We start from the raw sequence: 18635 nt of genomic DNA on the forward strand, positions 1-18635 counted from the left end.
ACAGTGTCCCCCTCTCTAGTACTTCCTGAAACAGAACATGAGTCCTTCCTGTGGCAAAAAAAGGTCTGTCCCATTTGTTTTACACACTCGCACACTATACGTCCCACGTCGCAATGTGTCGCCAAAATTCAACCGAGTACAAAATATACAAGTTAGTACATGTAATGTGTAGTATAATATGTACAGTGATTAGGGATGGGTACCGAATTCGGTACTTTTGAGGTACCGAACCGAAACACGTCGGTACTACCGCGTATCGATTCAAGTGAGATACAGAGAGAGAGAAAAAAAAAGTAATTTTTTTTTTTCCCTTTTTTCTTTTCATGTCAACGTTCACACGCACAATATATGCTTACCTAGGATTTGACTTAATTCAACAACAAAGCAGTCGGAGCAATGGCAAGCCGAAAACTGTCAAATTTGTAGTTATTTGAAGTTTGGATTTTTTTTTCACAACTGAGGTAGGTAAATTAAATTTCTTGAGACTAAAGTACCGAAAATAGGTACCGTTGGGTACCGGTATCGATTCACAGGTACCGGTACCGGTATCGGTTCAAATGTGAAAGGTACCCATCCCTAACAGTGATACAGGTATAAAGACAGTATGGTAGTAGTCATACTGGCCAGCAGCGTAACTAGTAAGAGTAGTAGGTAAGGGAAAGGGCAGCGGCGAGCGATCGTCCAGTCTCCGTGGTGACTTATGAAAACCGCCATGAAAACCGCCAAAAGTAGTAGAATGTAAACGTGCAGACTTAATAATGGCATAAAATAAGTACGTCTTCCCCTCCTCCCAATATCCGACTCGTCTCAAGTAACACCCGTGGTAGACGTCTCCAGGAGGAGCAGGGCGTCACCACCGATAATGAATAGAGAAAAGTGAGGAGCGGGGAAAAATCCCACGTTACACATTCAGTGTTTCATCATCAGCTCTGGTTTCTCATCACGGTGGCAGAGCAGGAGGCCCCCCGACTGTGGCACGCCGTGTTGACTTCACACACAGAACTGATCTCAAGTCAGCCCGGATACAGTGTGTCGCCGTGGCGATGGCGCGTCCCAGCTGATCTCACGTCAGCCCAGATCCCAGTCTCGCTATAGTCGCTGGGTCTGGGGCGGGGAGGGGGGGGGCGGGGGGACGGACCGCGGGCGGTTTTCATAGGTCACCACGGAGACGGGACAATCGCTCGCCGCTGCCCTTTACGTCGCTATGGAGGCCTCTACGGTCAGCAGATGTGCTCACGCATGCAAACACATTCATCACCTCAGCGCCCGCCTGCCCGACCACGTCGCACACACACACACACACACACACACACACAGCAGCAGCCGGCTACCCACTGGACCTGGACAGAGATACTAGCAGTCACAACAGATTGGATTTATATTGGTTTGTTTTTTTCCCTACTTCCCTGCTGGCTCACAATGCATGAAAATAACACAACATGCCACATCCAGTCCTATAATCCTGGAGGGAGAGGGGGGCGAGTTACGGAGCATGGGAAGAGAGGGAGGGAAGAGAGGGAGGGAGAGAGAGGTCTGGTGAAGAAAGGAGCCCACAGACATTGCAAAATGAAATTCAATGACTTTCAAGTACTTTTCCAAGCACTATTCTTCATTTTAAAGGGGCATTTAATGATCCAATTAACTTCTAAATGCGTTTTTTTTTTTTATTGGAAACAAATCGGATCCAATATTTATGGCTCAAGTTAAAACCAATTTCCGACAATTAGTTACACTTTAGATTTAAAAAAAAATGCAATTTCTTGATTCAGAACAATTTTATCATGGATGAACAAAACTTTCGATGCGAATGATTGATTTGAATCCCAAGGACTTTTTAACTCATTCTGCGCCGGTCACGAGAAAAGTCGGGATAACTCGCCAACCGTTCAGCGCCAATCACGAGAAGACTCGGGTTTTAATCGTTATTTATTTTATTAGCTATATCCATTCATTTTTCATCCATCGAGCCTGATGTTATCATTGGGAATGGGTCTGAGCTCGCAAAAGGGCAAATACCGCCGCCTACGCCTTCCAGCCGGTATTGCACTCCATTAGAAATGGTGTAGTTTCTTTTTCTGGGCCGATCTGAGCCGTGCGGGCGGGGTTTAAATACTCCGGCAGGACTAGCGTTTACAACGATACATCTGCGATGCTGCCCCCCCCCCCCTTCATATGCAATGCTGGACAATGTGGGACGGACCTCCGCGACCAGTATTTGGAATGGCGATCAGATAATTGATAATATTTTTTTTGCATTACATCAGAGACAAGGTAAGAACACTATATATCAAATCTTGCGTTGATCTGATATTTCTTTCTCCCGGGATCAAAGCTATCTGTGTGGAATGTGTTGTGCTTTTTACCGTTGGCTGCGGTGGGGGGGGGGGGGGGGGGTAGAGCGCCCCGCTACGAGGGCCATTTCATGTATGCACGAGGAGACATAATAATGATAATCTAGCGTTGATTTCAGGAAGATTCGATAATCAGGCGAAAAATGACAACGTGATAAGTGCATTCCACTAAAACGCTATCATTGCGTCTTTTCCTGGGATTACTAAGAATCACCAAAACTATACTCATATTCAAAACGGTATAAAACGGAAATGTACGGATGAAAAAACAATACGTTTTTTTGCACGTTGACCAGAAGCAACTCACTGACAATCGACGGTGTTATTAGACCCATAGCTATAACATAAGATATACTTTAAGCACTCGCAAATTTCACAGTCTCCCCATTGATTAAAGCCCTGGCGTTCTAGCTGTTCTGGGCTGTTTAAGGAATTCCAGGCCTCGACTTTTTTTGGTCAAGAAATCAAGCACTTTAAGCACTTCAAGGACCTTGTGCGAACCCCGATTCTCCCGTGTTCTTTCGCAGAGTTCAGTTTGCTCCAAGAGTCGTGACATTTTCAAATTAGGGGTGATGATTAAACTGGGTATACAATATAATTTTTTTTATTAGAAACCGAGAGAGAGAGAGAGAGAGAGAGAGAGAGAGAGAGAGAGAGAGAGAGACAGTGAAAGGGACAGAGACGGAGATACTGAGAATGAGAGAGAAGAGAGCGAGAGAGAGAGAGAGAATGAGAGAGAGAGACAGTGAAAGGGACAGAGACGGAGAGAGAGAGAGAGACTGAGAATGAGAGAGAGAAGGGAGAGCGAGAGAGAGAATGAGAGGGACAGAGAGACAGAGAGAGAGACAGAGGGAATAAGAGGAGAGAGGGAGAGACACATGGAGAGAGGAGAGAGACAGAGGGGGAATGAGAGGAGAGAGGGAGAGACACACATGGAGAGAGGAGAGAGACAGAGGGAGAATGAGAGGAGAGAGGGAGAGACGCACACATGGAGAGAGGAGAGAGACAGAGGGAGAATGAGAGGAGAGAGGGAGAGACACACACATGGAGAGAGGAGAGAGACAGAGGGAGAATGAGAGGAGAGGGAGAGAGAGAGAGACACACACAGACATGGAGAGAGAGGAGAAGGAGAGGGAAACAAGAAATGCTTCCCCACTAACCTGCGTTTGAAGCGTTTGATCGCGGCACACTGTACACATCACACAGGGACGTAAACACAGGAGAAGACCGTGACATTCAGAGGGAGACGGATCAAAAGAGACGGGCGGGCGGACGGGCCGAGGTCTCGTCTTTAACCCTTTCACTGCCGCACTACCAAAACGGTTAACCCTTTCACTGCGACAACACAGAAGATTAACCCTTTCACTGCCATACGACAAAACGGTTAACCCTTTCACTGCGACAACACAGAAGATGAACCCTTTCACTGCCACATGACAAATGGTTAACCCTTTCACTACCACACTACAGAAGGTTACCCCTTTACTATCACACTACAGACATATACCTTATTGTTTGTGGTACTTCACTTAGGCAGTTCTCAGTGAGGTATAGAGGGTCCAATCTTTGGAATGCAGCTGATCCTATGCTGAGGAAATCTCCATCTCTGCTTATTTTGAAAGCAAACTACAAAAAAATTCTCATATCCAAAAGTAGTAGATAGATAAATAGGTCATACATGTAGGGTATGCATTTGGTTATGTGGGTGGGTATGTTTGTAGGCAGGTGGGTGGGTTGTTATATATTATTATGTACGCAGTATACAGTATATGCATGTATGTGTACTGTGTGTATGTATGTTTGTATTAACACCCATCTTTTGAATGTATTCTGGTATTTCATAATATGCATATTTCTGTATTTTTGTACGTTTGATTTTATAAAACAGGGGAAGTTCTCGATAAGCCTCTAGGCTTGTAACTTCTCCTTCACAATCGTTATAACTTATTATGTATTGTTTTTACTTCCGTTTTAACTGTGTTAATAAACAAACAAACAAACAAACCCTTTACTATCACACTACAGACGGTTAACCATCTGAAAAGGGTTAAGTTGTGTGTGTGTGTGGGGGGGGGGGATGTGGGTCTGAGCTACAGGTCAGGGGTCAGCGATCTAACGTCACTCGCCATCAGCAAAGGCTAACGTTACAGATCCGGGGCAGCATTAGTCCTATACAGTAGTTTCCTGTGTACTCCATTACAGCCAGAGACTCCTAATGGGGGGGGGGGTGGGGGGGTGTGTGATTTACTACACAGACACTGGGAGGTACAATAACACGAGACCCACCTCCCTGCTCAGCTCTGTATGGGCGTGTCACTGCATCACTGCAAAGGTGCGAAGTGTGTGTGTGTCTGTGTGTGTGTGTGTGTACGTACTGTAAAGATGTATGTGTGTGTACATACTGTAAAGATGTGTGAGTGTGTGTGTGCGTGTGTGTGTGTGTGTATGGAATGCAAAAACAAAACATTGTGTACATGCGCTATCAGTGGATCTGACTCGTGGCTGTTTGAGGCAGCACTGTGTTGTGTTGTGCACCACCACCCCCACCCCCACCACTGCGCAAACAAGTACACACATACACACACACACACACACACACACACACACACACACACACACACACACACACAAAAGAGGAAAGAGCTGAGCCCAAAGATTGTTCTAATTTCCTGCTCTGTGATATTGATCGGGAGCTGTGGGGCAGACCATCACCAAGAGCCTGGTACACACACACACACACACACACACACACACACACACACACAGACACACACATTACACACACACAGAGAGACACACACACACATTACACACACACACACACACACACACAGAGACACAATCACATACACGCTCTCACACACACAAACACACACACAAAAATAGGGATGAGAAAGCATGTTGGGAGAGAGAGAGAGAGAGAGAGAGAGAGAGAGAGAGAGAGAGAGAAAGAGACAGGGATGGAAAAGCATGCGGGAGAGAGAGAAATGAGAAAGAGAGATAGAGAGAGAAAGGAGAAAGATAGAGGAGAAAGAGAGACAGGGATGAGAAAGCATGCTGGAGGGAGAGATAGAGAGAGAGAGAGAGAGAGAGAGAAAGAGAGACTGGGATGGAAAAGCATGCGGGAGAGAGAGAGGGAGAGAAAGGAGAAAGAGAGAGATAGAGAGAAAGGAGAAAGAGAGAGAGAAAGGAGAAAGAGAGAGAGACAGGGATGAGAAGGCATGCCGGAGAGAGAGAGGGATGAGAAAGCGTGTTGGAGAGTGAGAGAGAGAGAGAGAGAGAGAGAGAGAGAGAGAGAGAGAGAGAGAGAGAGAGAGAGAGAGATGTATAGGAGACGGAAAAGGAAGAACGTGAAACATGGACTTTAGTGAGAAGGACTGAGAGAGAGATGAAATCAGACATGTGAAGGTAGGCGTGTTAGAGAGCGTGTTCGAGAGAGAGAGAGAGAGAGAGAGAGAGAGAGAGAGAGAGAGAGAGAGAGAGAGAGAGAGAGAGAGACTACGCGGAACAGGAGGAAGGAGGTGAGAAACCGGGAGGCGCAGGAGAGAGCTGGAAGATTAGAGAAAATGGAGGATTAGGGAGGAGGAAGCCAGGGGAGGAGGGCAGGAGGTGAAGGAGACCATGTATGTAGATAAATAGAACAAGACTCACGGAGGTCTCCTCAATTCATCATGTGTGTGTGTGTGTGCGAGTGTGTGTGTGTGTGTGTGTGTGTGTGCGAGTGTGTGTGTGTGTGTGTGTGTGTGCGAGTGTGTGTGTGTGTGTGTGTGTGTGTGCGTGTGTGTGTGTGTGTGTGTGTGTGTGTGTGTGTGTGTGTGTGTGTGTGTGTGTGTGTGTGTGTGTGTGTGAGATTCCTGCAAGCTATTCGCCTCGACTGCGAACTCATTTCAGTGAGAAGATTTACTTCCAAATGTTCACGACAGCGTCTCAGGAGGTCTAGTGGTCGTCTGGTAATCGGGAAGGTTCCCGATTCGATTCCCGCTCCTCCCTCCCGGGAAGCGGCGTGTCCTTGAGTAAGACACTTAACCCCCCCCTAACTGCTCCCGATGAGCAGGTCTGCACCTTGTGGGTGGTCGCCTCCGCCGTCGGTGTGTGAACGTGAGGAACAGAACTTGTAAAGCGCTTTGGATTAAAAACGAATGAATGTTGATTAGAGTCTTGACGTTAAGTGGTTGTAGCTACGGCTGTGGGGGGGGGGCTGGAGACATGATCCAATAGACTTTTTTATATACGCCCGAGTAGTGATGCACCGATGTGAAAATTGTGGCCGATACCGATAACCGATATTAATATTGCTGTTCTGGCCGATACCGATATTTCTGTATGTCGATATCTCTGTATAGAAAACACTTTTTTATGATAATCAAATAAAGAGCTATTTTCCAAAACGCATACTTTTTTTTTTACTTTTGTAACTTATTTTCAGAAATGACTGATATTTTGAAACTATTTAAGGCCAAAACATGTATATAAAAAAATAAAAATAAAAAAAAAAACGTATTTTTTTATATCGGCCCTATCTTGATATCGGACCGATACCGATGTGTAAAGAAAAAACTGACATATCGGCCGATATTATATCGGCGGCCGATATATCGTGCACCACTACGCCCGAGTCTCCTGAAACACGGAGAGACCAACCCCAGGTCGATCGGCACTTTCTCTGCCGAGCTATAGTCGCTTTTCCGCACCGTGCCGATCGACTTGGGGTTGGTCTCTCCGTGTTCAGGAGACTCGGGCGTATAAAAAAAGTCTATTGGATGACGTCTCCAGTGCCCCCCACAGCCGTAGCGGTGGTCTATGCACCATTTACTTTGGCAATGCCAAGGGCAAAAGGAAATGCATACAGTTGATGGGAAATAAGTGTGTATCCAAACAGTTTCCCCGGCAACAGTATTCCACAGTGAAACCTCCTATAGCGACGTTTTGAGATTGAAGTGAAGATGAAGTGAGCAGCTACTTCGGCCACAGCCACGGCATCACAGTCCGTATCAAATATGTGGCGATAAGCAGAGAGAGAGAGAGAGGAGAGAGGAGAGGGAGGGAGAGGGAGAGGGAGAGGGAGAGGGAGAGGGAGAGGGAGAGGGAGAGGGAGAGGGAGAGGGAGAGGGAGAGGAGAGAGAGAGAGAGAGAGAGAGAGAGAGAGAGAGCGAGCGAAAGAGAGAGAGGCAGGCAAGTAGAGCTCAAATCTGCTCCAGTCACCAAGGTGTGAACAGAATAGACAGGGCTGTACGTTCACTTTTTATTTGCACAAGCACTGGTGGCACAAGGATAATACGTCTCTAAAATCTCCAAAAACTGTACATCTGCAGTGTGTGTGACGTGCATATCCAGAGATAGGTGCCACGCTGAGTGCCAGTGAGTATAAACAAGAAATTCTTGCTATTAACCTAATTCATTCCAATAATGATGTAGTGTAAGGAGGTAGCTTACCTATAATGATGTAGTATAAGGAGGTAGCTTACCAATAATGATGTAGTATAAGGAGGTAGCTTACCTATAATGATGTAGTATAAGGAGGTAGCTTACCTATAATGATGTAGTATAAGGAGGTAGCTTACCAATAATGATGTAGTATAAGGAGGTAGCTTACCAATAATGATGTAGTATAAGGAGGTAGCTTACCTATAATGATGTAGTATAAGGAGGTAGCTTACCAATAATGATGTAGTATAAGGAGGTAGCTTACCAATAATGATGTAGTATAAGGAGGTAGCTTACCAAGAATGATGTAGTGTAAGGAGGTAGCTTACCAATAATGATGTAGTATAAGGAGGTAGCTGACCAATAATGATGTAGTATAAGGAGGTAGCTTACCAATAATGATGTAGTGTAAGGAGGTAGCTTACCAATAATGATGTAGTATAAGGAGGTAGCTTACCAATAATGATGTAGTATAAGGAGGTATCTTACCAATAATGATGTAGTATAAGGAGGTAGCTTACCAATAATGATGCAGTATAAGGAGGTAGCTGACCAATAATGATGTAGTATAAGGAGGTAGCTGACCAATAATGATGTAGTATAAGGAGGTAGCTGACCAATAATGATGTAGTATAAGGAGGTAGCTTACCAATAATGATGTAGTATAAGGAGGTAGCTTACCAATAATGATGTAGTGTAAGGAGGTAGCTTACCAATAATGTAGTATAAGGAGGTATCTTACCAATAAGGGCCTTAAAAATGAACAAATACCAGTGTTTGTTGCTGCCTCTCCATCAGCGAGGACCAACCAACCTTCTCATCAAGGACACAGTGATGAGGGTCTTATCGATCATTAGTGATGAATCATTTGTGAGTCCAAGGATGTAAGGGTTGAGGCTGCGCCATGCCTATAAATGACATCACCATAGTCCAAGACTGACAAGACAACTCTCTTCCTACTAATCAAAGGAAAGCCGGTTCCGTTTCTGTATAGGAAGACAATTTTCCGTCGCAACTTGGGAGGCAAGGTTGTCCACATGGAATTTAACGTAAAGTATGGACTCCATGCAGACGGGGACATGGTTTTTAAATTGCACTAATAGACTAAAACTACCAAGTAGAGGCGCATCCCTTCACACAAAACAAAAAGATATGTATTTTCTGTGTATATGTAGTCACACGGGTGCTACTGTACTGCGGCCCATTCATTCGTCGTACAGAGCGATTCCTTCGTAGTACGTGTCGCGCTGTGCAGCCCTGATGGAGGCGATATCTCAGTATCTCCAGTCTGGCCCCTATTGCCCTCAGCACAGCACAGCACAGCCAGGGTTCCCACAGACATTGCTAAATGAAATTCAAGTACTTTCCCAAGCACTATTTTTCATTTTAAAAAGGGCATTTAAAAAGGATACAATTAACTTTTAAATGCATTTTTATTTATTTAATTTTTTTTATTGGAAAAGAAATCGGATCCAATATGTATGGCTTAAAAAAAAACAATTTCCGACAATTAGTTACACTTTAGATTAAAAGCATTTATTTCTTGATTGAGAACTATTTTATCACTGACGAACAACACTTTCAATGTGAATGGTTTATTTGAATTTCGAGGACTTTTTAAGCACCTTGTTAAAAAATTGGCTGTTTTCAAGGAATTCCAGGCCTTGACTTTTTTTTTGTAAAAAAAAATCAAGCACTTCAAGGACCTTGTGCAAACCCTGAGCACAGCACAGTAACACAGACAGAGTACACAGACAGAGCAGGGCAGAGCAGGGGCACCGGAGACCCTGAAGTGGTGTAGTAGACTAATCCACACACACACAGAGGAAATCTTTAATCAGGACAGAGATTACAGAGGAATGCACCGATCTAGCGGAGAGGGTGTCCCGAGATCACGGCACCACCATGACAACAACGCCTTAGTAAGCTCTCCAGATCACGCTATGAACACACACGTATAATATTATTACTACCGTAATCACAAATCACGTTAGATAATCCAATTGATGGTAAACGGTGCATTTATATATAGCAGCTTTTATCCAAAGCGCTTTACAATGTGTTCCTCACATTTTACCCGTTCACTGATGCACACCTGATGGCGGAGGCGACCGTGCGAGGTGCCAACCTGCTCATCGTGGGGCAGCGTAGGGGTCAAGGACACTTCGACACGCTGTCCGGTAGGCCTGCCACGATAACAAATTTTGCTGGGCGATTAATTGCCCCCGAAAATATCGCGATAAGCGATATTATTGCGACCGGTTAGAGAATTTTTTTTTGAGAAATTTATTTCCCAAAACTTTTATTTTGAAGCCCACCGCTCCGTCTTTTCCGGTGTTTTAGACTTTTATTTTGAAGCCCACCGACCGGACCGGAAGTATTGTTGTGATTATCCTAGCTTGCTGATGCTGCTGGTGGACTGGGGCCAGCTAACGTTAGCTTGCTGATGCTACTACTACTTCGACATGCTGCTAGTGGACTGGGGCCAGCTAACGTTAGCTTGCTGATGCTGCTGGTAGATCGACATGCTGCTAGTGGACGGGGGCCAGCTAACGTTAGCTTGCTGATGCTACTAGTAGATCGACATGAGCTAATGATAAAACAAATGTTGAGATTGTTGGTGAACAACTAACTTTAAGTTAGTTTTAACGTTAGCTACTAACGTTAAAACGCTAACGTTACACTACAAATAACGCTACTTGGTTAAAAGGAGCAACACTATTGAGAAATGTAGTTAAGCTATGTGGTGTTGCCCCACGGAGCTCCTGTGCTGTGCTCTCTGCTCTGTAGTAAAGCCAGCGGCCCGCCTCCCAACACGGACAGTGACTGACAAGGGGCACTGGTTCCGCCTCATTAAAACAAACGCGCAAATAGCAATTAATCGCGCCCGTCAAAATCATTGCATTAATTTTAATTATCGCGGCAATTAATCGATTTATTGCTTATCGCGGCAGGCCTACTGTCCGGGAATCGAACTGTGGGAACCTCCGGATTTACCAGACGACTGCTCTACCTCCCGAGCCGTTGTGGCCCCTCCCTGCATCAATTGATGCTCATCGCATGATTGGACTATGATGCTACTATGACGCCTGAATTTCCCCCAAAGGGGATCAATAAAGGAATATCCTATTTTTTTAACTGTGTCACGATTCCACGATGTGATTAAAAAGAGAGCCCTGCACCGGGGCCTGCAAATCATTTTTATAGAGTTTTATGTGAATCTGTGTGTCCAGTTCTTTGGTCATGGGTTCCAGTGACCGTTGCCTATACAGTAGTGGTGGGGGGAAATATCGATACGTAGTAGTATCGCGATACTGTATCGATACAGGGACGCCAAGTATCGATATTTAATTATTTATTTATTTATTTATATATATAAATATATATTTATTTTTTGTATAAGGAAGTTGCATTGTTCATTTCAATACCTGTAATAGTACAGTAGTCCACACACGTGTGCATTCAGTTAAGTCGGAATATGACTGTAATACAAACAGTTCAGTTTGTCAGGTACATGCAACACAGATTACAGTGTTGACATCTGTCTGCTTGAGAAAATACCGGCATGTTCTGCAATCAAAATGATTGAAGTGAGATGAACAGACTGAACTTTATTTTATTAGATAAAACATGTTGACAAAAGGTAATAAATCGCAATATATCGCAATATTAATATCGCAATACTCAGCATATCACAATATATTTTTAGTATCGCAATACTATCGTATCGTGACTCAAGTATAGTGATAGTATCGTATCGTGAGGCCTCTGGTGATTCCCACCGCAAACCTTCAGCTGGTTACATTCAAACACAACACTTGTTGACAACAAACACAAGCTAAAGTCTGATTGGAAAACGAGCTCTATATGCTGATGACGACTCTCCTGGTCTCTAGAGGAACAGGTGGTGGTGGAGACAGAGGCAGGCTGGCAAGCCCAAGGCAGCGGGGCATAAGAGCAGCCTGGCAGGGGGTTGGCATCTGGGCACCAGGGTTAGAAGAGGCTACCCGAGCCCATCTGTGTGCACCCACTCACACGGGACAGGAGAGGAGAGGAGAGGAGAGGAGAGGAAGAGAGGAGAGGAGAGGAGAGCGGAGGAGAAGAGAGGAGAGAGAGAGAGAGAGGAGAGGAGAGGAGAGGAGAGGAGAGGAGAGGAGAGGAGAGGAGAGGAGAGGAGAGGAGAGGAGAGGAGAGGAGAGGAGAGGAGAGTGGGAGAGGAAGGGTTAGGGGAGAGGAAGGAAGGAAGAGAGGAGAGGAAGGGAGAGAAGAGGAGAGGAAGGGAGAGGAAGGAAGGGAGGAGAGGAGGGGAGAGGAAGGGAGAGGAAGGAAGAGAGGAGAGGAGGGGAGAGGGGAGAGGAGAGGAGGGGAGAGGGGAGGGGAGAAGAGAGGGGAGAGTGGGAGAGGAAGGGAGAGGGGAGAGGAAGGAAGAGAGGAGAGGAGAGGAAGGGAAAGAAGAGGAAAGGAAGGGAGAGGAAGGAAGAGAAGAGAGGAGTGGAGAGGGGAGGGGAGGGGAGAAGAGAAGAGGGGAGAGTGGGAGAGGAAGGGAGAGGGGAGAGGAAGGAAGGAATAGAGGAGAGGAGAGGAAGGGAGAGAAGAGGAGAGGAAGGGAGAGGAAGGAAGAGAAGAGAGGAGAAGAGTGGAGTTGCAACAGTCTGAGAACCTGTGACAGGCTGACGACAGCTGTACAGTGGCATCTAACCGAACTACAAATCTATAAAAACAAGATGATGAAAGCAAAAAAAAAAAAAAATAGCCCAACCAGTGTAAACTTGTTTTGCTGGACTAAACACAATATAGAGTAAAGCCGTCGTCCCTCGGTGTTGCAGCGTGTACGATGTTCTCGTAGCCCCAATGACCTGCTTTATACTTTCAATGTAGCTCAATTTGGGATTTCTATTGATTTTCCACAAGAACTTTTTTCGGGTAAGATTATGCCAATTATGCTTATATAAAGCAGGCCGATAGGAAAATGATGAAACATGGCCGACAGGAAAGAGGCTCAGGTGAGCTCTCTAGAATGTATGGCGTCAATGGTCGTTATCACAATTCCACTTGATAACGATATACATATTTAGAGAACATCATACCTTTGATTAAGTAATAATTACACCTATTGATATACCAGTGTGTAGGGAAGAGCTCTCCATTCATTGAGCCGGCCATCTTCCTCACCGCAGGAAAACACAGGAGAGTATACATACACACGCGCACACATACATACACACACACACACGCACATACAAAGACAGTGTTCTGATAACGCAGTAGGTAACAACCCCAACAGGGACAATGGTTAAAAAATTAGAGGGAGGATAGAGAGAGGGAGGATAGAGAGAGAGAGAGGGAGGATAGAGAGGGAGGATAGAGAGAGGGAGGATAGAGAGAGAGGAGAGAGAGAGAGGGAGGAGAGAGAGAGAGAGGGAGGATAGAGAGAGAGGGAGGGGAGAGAGAGGGAGATAGAAAGAGACAGAGAGAGAGAAAATAGAGAGAAAGACAGGAAGAGAGAGAAAGAGAGGAAAATTGTGAGAGAGCGAAAGAGAGATAAAGAAAAAGAGACAGAGAGAGAAAGAAAGAGCAGGAGAGAGAGAATAGAGAAAGAGAGAGAAAGAGAGAGAGAGAAAGAGAGAAAGGCAGGCGGGCAGGTAGAACGTGCCGAGACTAAGAAACACAGGCCTTTTGAAATCCCTTCACCGCAGTGGACACATGTGAGGAGGTGTGAGGAGTGAGGAGGCCGTGCCAGGCCCTGTGGGCCCCGACACGGTTCAAATGGTTTCCTCACCCTCACCTGTCGTCTCGATGAAGCGGATGCACTTGTCGATGAAGACGGGGATGGGCCGCTCCAGGCTGACCACGTTGACCAGCGGCACTCCGAAGTAGTTGCTCTCGATGGGCTTGGAGATGGAATGCCTGGGCTTGGGTCTCGTTTTCTGGAGGGATTAAAGAGAAAATATGTCAAAGAAATGTTTCTGCATCATTTCAGCCGGGGAGACCCTGAGATCGACTCCCGACACAGTTCTGTTGACGTAGGTAGGTAGGTAGATAGGTAGGTAGGTAGGTAGGTAGGTAGGTAGGTAGGTAGGTAGGTGGGTAGGTAGATACTAGCTAGCTAGGTATGTAGGTAGGGACTAGAGAGGTAGGTAGGGACTCGATAGGGAGGGAGGGAGGTAGGTAGCTACTAGAGAGGGAGGTAGGTAGGCAGACAGCTAGCTAGCTAGCTAGCTAGCTAGGTAGGTAGATAGCTAGGTAGGTAGATAGCTAGCTAGCTAGCTAGGTAGATAGATAACTAGGTAGGTAGGTAGATAGGTAGGTAGGTAGGTAGGTAGGTAGGTAGGTAGGTAGGTAGGTAGGTAGGTAGGTAGGTAGCTAGGTAGATAGATAGCTAGGTAGGTAGATAACTAGGTAGGTAGGTAGATAGCTAGGTAGGTAGATAGATAGCTAGGTAGGTAGATAACTAGGTAGGTAGGTAGATAACTAGGTAGGTAGGTAGATAGCTAGGTAGGTAGGTAGATAGCTAGATAGGTAGGTAACTAGGTAGGTAGGTAGATAGCTAGGTAGGTAGGTAGATAGGTAGATAGCTAGGTAGGTATGGACTGGAGTGGGAGGAAGGTAGGTAGGTAGGTAGGTAGGTAGTGTGGGATATAGTGGATATCCTGAAGAACGTTCTCAGTCAACCGAGATCCAGTTAATAACAAGGTTTATTAGCCAGACAGATAGAAATATACACATAGTATTTAGAGAGAATGGCTGAGGCTCTCGCCCTAGGGTATGTACAGTTGCTATTGCATGCACTCATCTGTGTTTCACCACACACATGAGTGCATGCTTACCAACTGTCCGTCTGCAACACTACTATCACCGACATCTAAGAAGGGAGATCCCCCCTTGAACGGCCCTTCTAAGGTTTCTCTCCTCCACATTGCCTGTGGAGCTTTTTTTCCCTATTGTTAGGTTTTAGTGAGTTTTTCCTTACCTTCGCGTGGGGTATGTCTGGGAGTGTTGCATTCATTCATTTATTTGCATTCATCTAGTGTTCTTGTTCTGTTCTTGACTTATTGTTATGTTGTCTTCTTGACTTGTTTAAAGAAGACCTGTACGGCCCATGGGGACATTAACGTGTGTAAATAAATTTGATTGATTTGATTTGATCAGCTGAAATGACCCAGGTAGAGAAGATCGATTGTTGTCGGGAGGAGCCCTATATAGTGAAACGGGGGGGGGGGGGACACTCACATGATGGGTCAAACGAGTTAGGGGGGGGGGGGGGGGGGGGAACAGGATAGGGGACAAAGGAGAAGGGAGGGGGATGTCTTTACATGAGTTGGGGAATCAATATATTATTCCACAGTAGGTAGGTAGGTATGGACTGGAGTGGAGTGGGAGGTAGGTAGTACCGTAGTAGGGCACAAGTAATCGAGTACTCTCATGAATTAGCTACTGTATATCTATCATTAGCTATCTACCAGAGGCACACGTTTCATAAACCACACGAGGTGAGTAAGTTCTCCTGACGGGGATTTTGTTTCCAATTCGGGCGTCGTTCTTAAAATGACAAGCGCTTCGATGGTTGCCCCTGACCTTATGATTATTACAGACACGTGATCTTATTGTATTAGTATATCTACTTACATGGACACCTAACGGCGAGTACAACCACCACCGCACACACACACACAACACCCTCTCTACAGATTCCTTCCAACTTTACACTGATAAGCTATCATACATTCCTGTCTTGTGCCCTGGCGTATCTGTGTGTGTGTGTGTGTGTGTGTGTGTGTGTGTGTGTGTGTGTGTGTGTGTGTGTGTGTGTGTGTGTGTGTGTGTGAGATGCGAGCGTGTGATACACATCTCCGTTCCACCAGTCACCTCGCCACGCTCTCTATCTATGCCCTCCTGCCTTCTCTCTCTCTCTATCCATGCCCTCCTGCCTTCTCTATCTATGCCCTCCTGCCTTCTCTCTCTCTATCCATGTCCTCCTGCCTTCTCTCTCTCTCTCTATCCATGCCCTCCTGCCTTCTCTCTCTCTCTCTATCCATGCCCTCCTGCCTTCTCTCTCTCTCTCTCTATCCATGCCCTCCTGCCTTCTCTCTCTCTCTCTCTATATCCATGCCCTCCTGCCTTCTCTCTCTCTCTCTCATCCATGCCCTCCTGCCTTCTCTCTCTCTCTCTCTCTCTATCCATGCCCTCCTGCCTTCTCTCTCTCTCTCTATCCATGCCCTCCTGCCTTCTCTCTCTCTCTCTCTATCCATGCCCTCCTGCCTTCTCTCTCTCTCTCTCTATCCATGCCCTCCTGCCTTCTCTCTCTCTCTCTCTATCCATGCCCTCCTGCCTTCTCTCTCTCTCTCTATCCATGCCCTCCTGCCTTCTCTCTCTCTCTCTATCCATGCCCTCCTGCCTTCTCTCTCTCTCTCTCCTCTCTCTCTCTCTCTGTCTCTCTCTCTCTACTGCAGCCCTCAGATAATCGCACCTCTTCATTCATCGTTTAATTACTTTCAGACTGCCGTTGGCCTGTAAGGAGACCTCTCCGATACACTCCTCCCAGCGCACACCTCCTACATCCTCGTATCACAGGAGGATCAACGACAGACTAGTAATTGTACCGCATGCTTTAACAAGTGTCGGTGGGAGAGTTTTGTAGCCACCCCCCGCCCCACACCACCCCCTCTCTAGTAAGTCCGTCCGTTAGCCCCCCCCCTCGAGGGTCAGCCCTGGCAGGCTGAGGTGGCGAGGCGGGCCCCGCCTGTACGGTTGGCTGGGCATAGAGACTGCAGAGCACAGTCTCTGACAGACAGACAGACAACCAGACAGGGGGGGGGGGGGGGGGGGGGGGGGGGGGGGTAGGAAGGAGGTGCTCATTAGAAGGAAAGAGCCTGGCCTGCCCTCTGTTCTGGACCCTGACCTCAGTGCACACACACACACACACACACGCATACAAAAACTCACTGCACACACACACACACAAAAACTCACAAGAGAACACGCAGAGGAACACGGCAGAAACAAGCCGAGACCTCGCCGGTTGTTTTTCTCGCCCGCCTGAGGCCTGGATCCTCCTCTCTCTCTCTCTCTCTCTCTCTCTCCTCTCCCTCTCTCCCTCTCTCCCTCTCTCGTCTATCGCTCTTCACTTGTTTTAATCCGAGAGCCGTCTCTCCCTCATTAGATCAGGCTCCTACCCAGGGTTCCTTACATAATAACCCACGGTCCAAGACTAAACCATTTTAATAACCCGTGGACTCATAAAACCATGCCTGACTGTCCTAATGCAGGCATTCCTTTACTTAACGCCCTCCCTCCCTCCCTCCCCTTCAGCCTCCCTTCTTACTTCCCTCCCTCCCTCCCTCCCTCCCTCCCTCCCTCCTCCCTCCCTCCCTCCCTCCCTCCCTACCTACGAGGAGTGGGAGTGTGATCGATTACTCGAGTACTCGCCGTTTCCAACTGAACTCGAGTGGTTTTAGAGGGAACTCGCCTTTTTCTTTAATTATTTGGTTATCAATTTTACGTCCACAAAGGTTTTTGCCACTGAATGGAAATCTCGCTCTGAAATCCTGCAAGGATTTTGTTGTTTGCGTTGGAATAAAGCTAGCTAAAACAGATAAAACAGCTAGCTAAAACAGATAAAAACAGCTAGCTAAAACAGATAAAAACAGCTAGCTAAAACAGATAAAAACAGCTAGCTAAAACAGATAAAAACAGCTAGCTAAAACAGATAAAAACAGCTAGCTAAAACAGATAAAAGAGCTAGCTAAAACATAAAAACTAGCTAAAACAGATAAAACAGCTAGCTAAAACAGATAAAAACAGCTAGCTAAACAGATAAAAACAGCTAGCTAAAACAGATAAAAACAGCTAGCTAACAGATTAAAAAACAGCTAGCTAAAACAGATAAAAACAGCTAGCTAAAACAGATAAAAACAGCTAGCTAAAAACAGATAAAAACAGCTAGCTAAACAGATAAAACAGCTAGCTAACAGATTAAAACAGCTAGCTAAAACAGATAAAAACAGCTAGCTAAAACAGATAAAACAGCTAGCTAAAACAGATAAAAACAGCTAGCTAAAACAGATCAAAACAGCTAGCTAAAACAGATAAAAACAGCTAGCTAAAACAGATCAAAACAGCTAGCTAAAACAGATAAAAACAGCTAGCTAAAACAGATCAAACAGCTAGCTAAAACAGATCAAAACAGCTAGCTAAAACAGATAAAAACAGCTAGCTAAAACAGATAAAAACGGCTAGCTAAAACAGATCAAAACAGCTAGCTAAAACAGATAAAAACGCTAGCTAAAACAGATAAAACAGCTAGCTAAAACAGATCAAAACAGCTAGCTAAAACAGATCAAAACAGCTAGCTAAACAGATAAAAACAGCTAGCTAAAACAGATAAAAACAGCTAGCTAAAACAGATAAAAACAGCTAGCTAACAGATTAAAACAGCTAGCTAAAACAGATCAAAACAGCTAGCTAAAACAGATAAAAACAGCTAGCTAAAACAGATCAAAACAGCTAGCTAAAACAGATAAAAACAGCTAGCTAAAACAGATAAAACGGCTAGCTAAAACAGATAAAAACGGCTAGCTAAACAGATAAAACAGCTAGCTAAAACAGTGGTTTGTGTTTGTGCATTTCCAATGATGCCAACAACATGTCGCCCCCTTTGCGTAGCGTTCATAGAATATTGATATGGAAGAAGACTGAAGTTGTGGCTAGCTAATGGTTAACGTTAGTTGTGCTACCGTTACATGGACCCAAACTAAATCTACCTAGCTATCTACCTAGTTCCTCTTCTGCATTGACTAGATCTCTGATTACTGTGAGCCTGCCATTTCCCCTGCACAATCCTTACACATGCAGTCATTAGCT

The 18635-nt window shown here is 45.6% G+C and overlaps 1 protein-coding gene across 1 annotated transcript in view; it reads right to left on the reverse strand.

Annotated features, from left to right (window-relative positions):
• Nucleotides 1–18635, reverse strand: part of arhgap35a (Rho GTPase activating protein 35a) — a gene marked incomplete at its 3' end in the record, with an annotated part of 131166 nt that overhangs the window by 14254 nt on the left and 98277 nt on the right. The window contains exon 3 of the mRNA XM_084311644.1: nucleotides 13561–13702. Coding sequence (XP_084167770.1) covers nucleotides 13561–13702 — 142 coding nt within the window. The remainder of the gene's footprint in view (nucleotides 1–13560; nucleotides 13703–18635) is intronic.

This window comes from Notolepis coatsorum (genome assembly GCF_963971535.1).
Source record: "Notolepis coatsorum genome assembly, chromosome: 1".
NCBI classification, from domain to species: Eukaryota; Metazoa; Chordata; class Actinopteri; order Aulopiformes; family Paralepididae; genus Notolepis; species Notolepis coatsorum.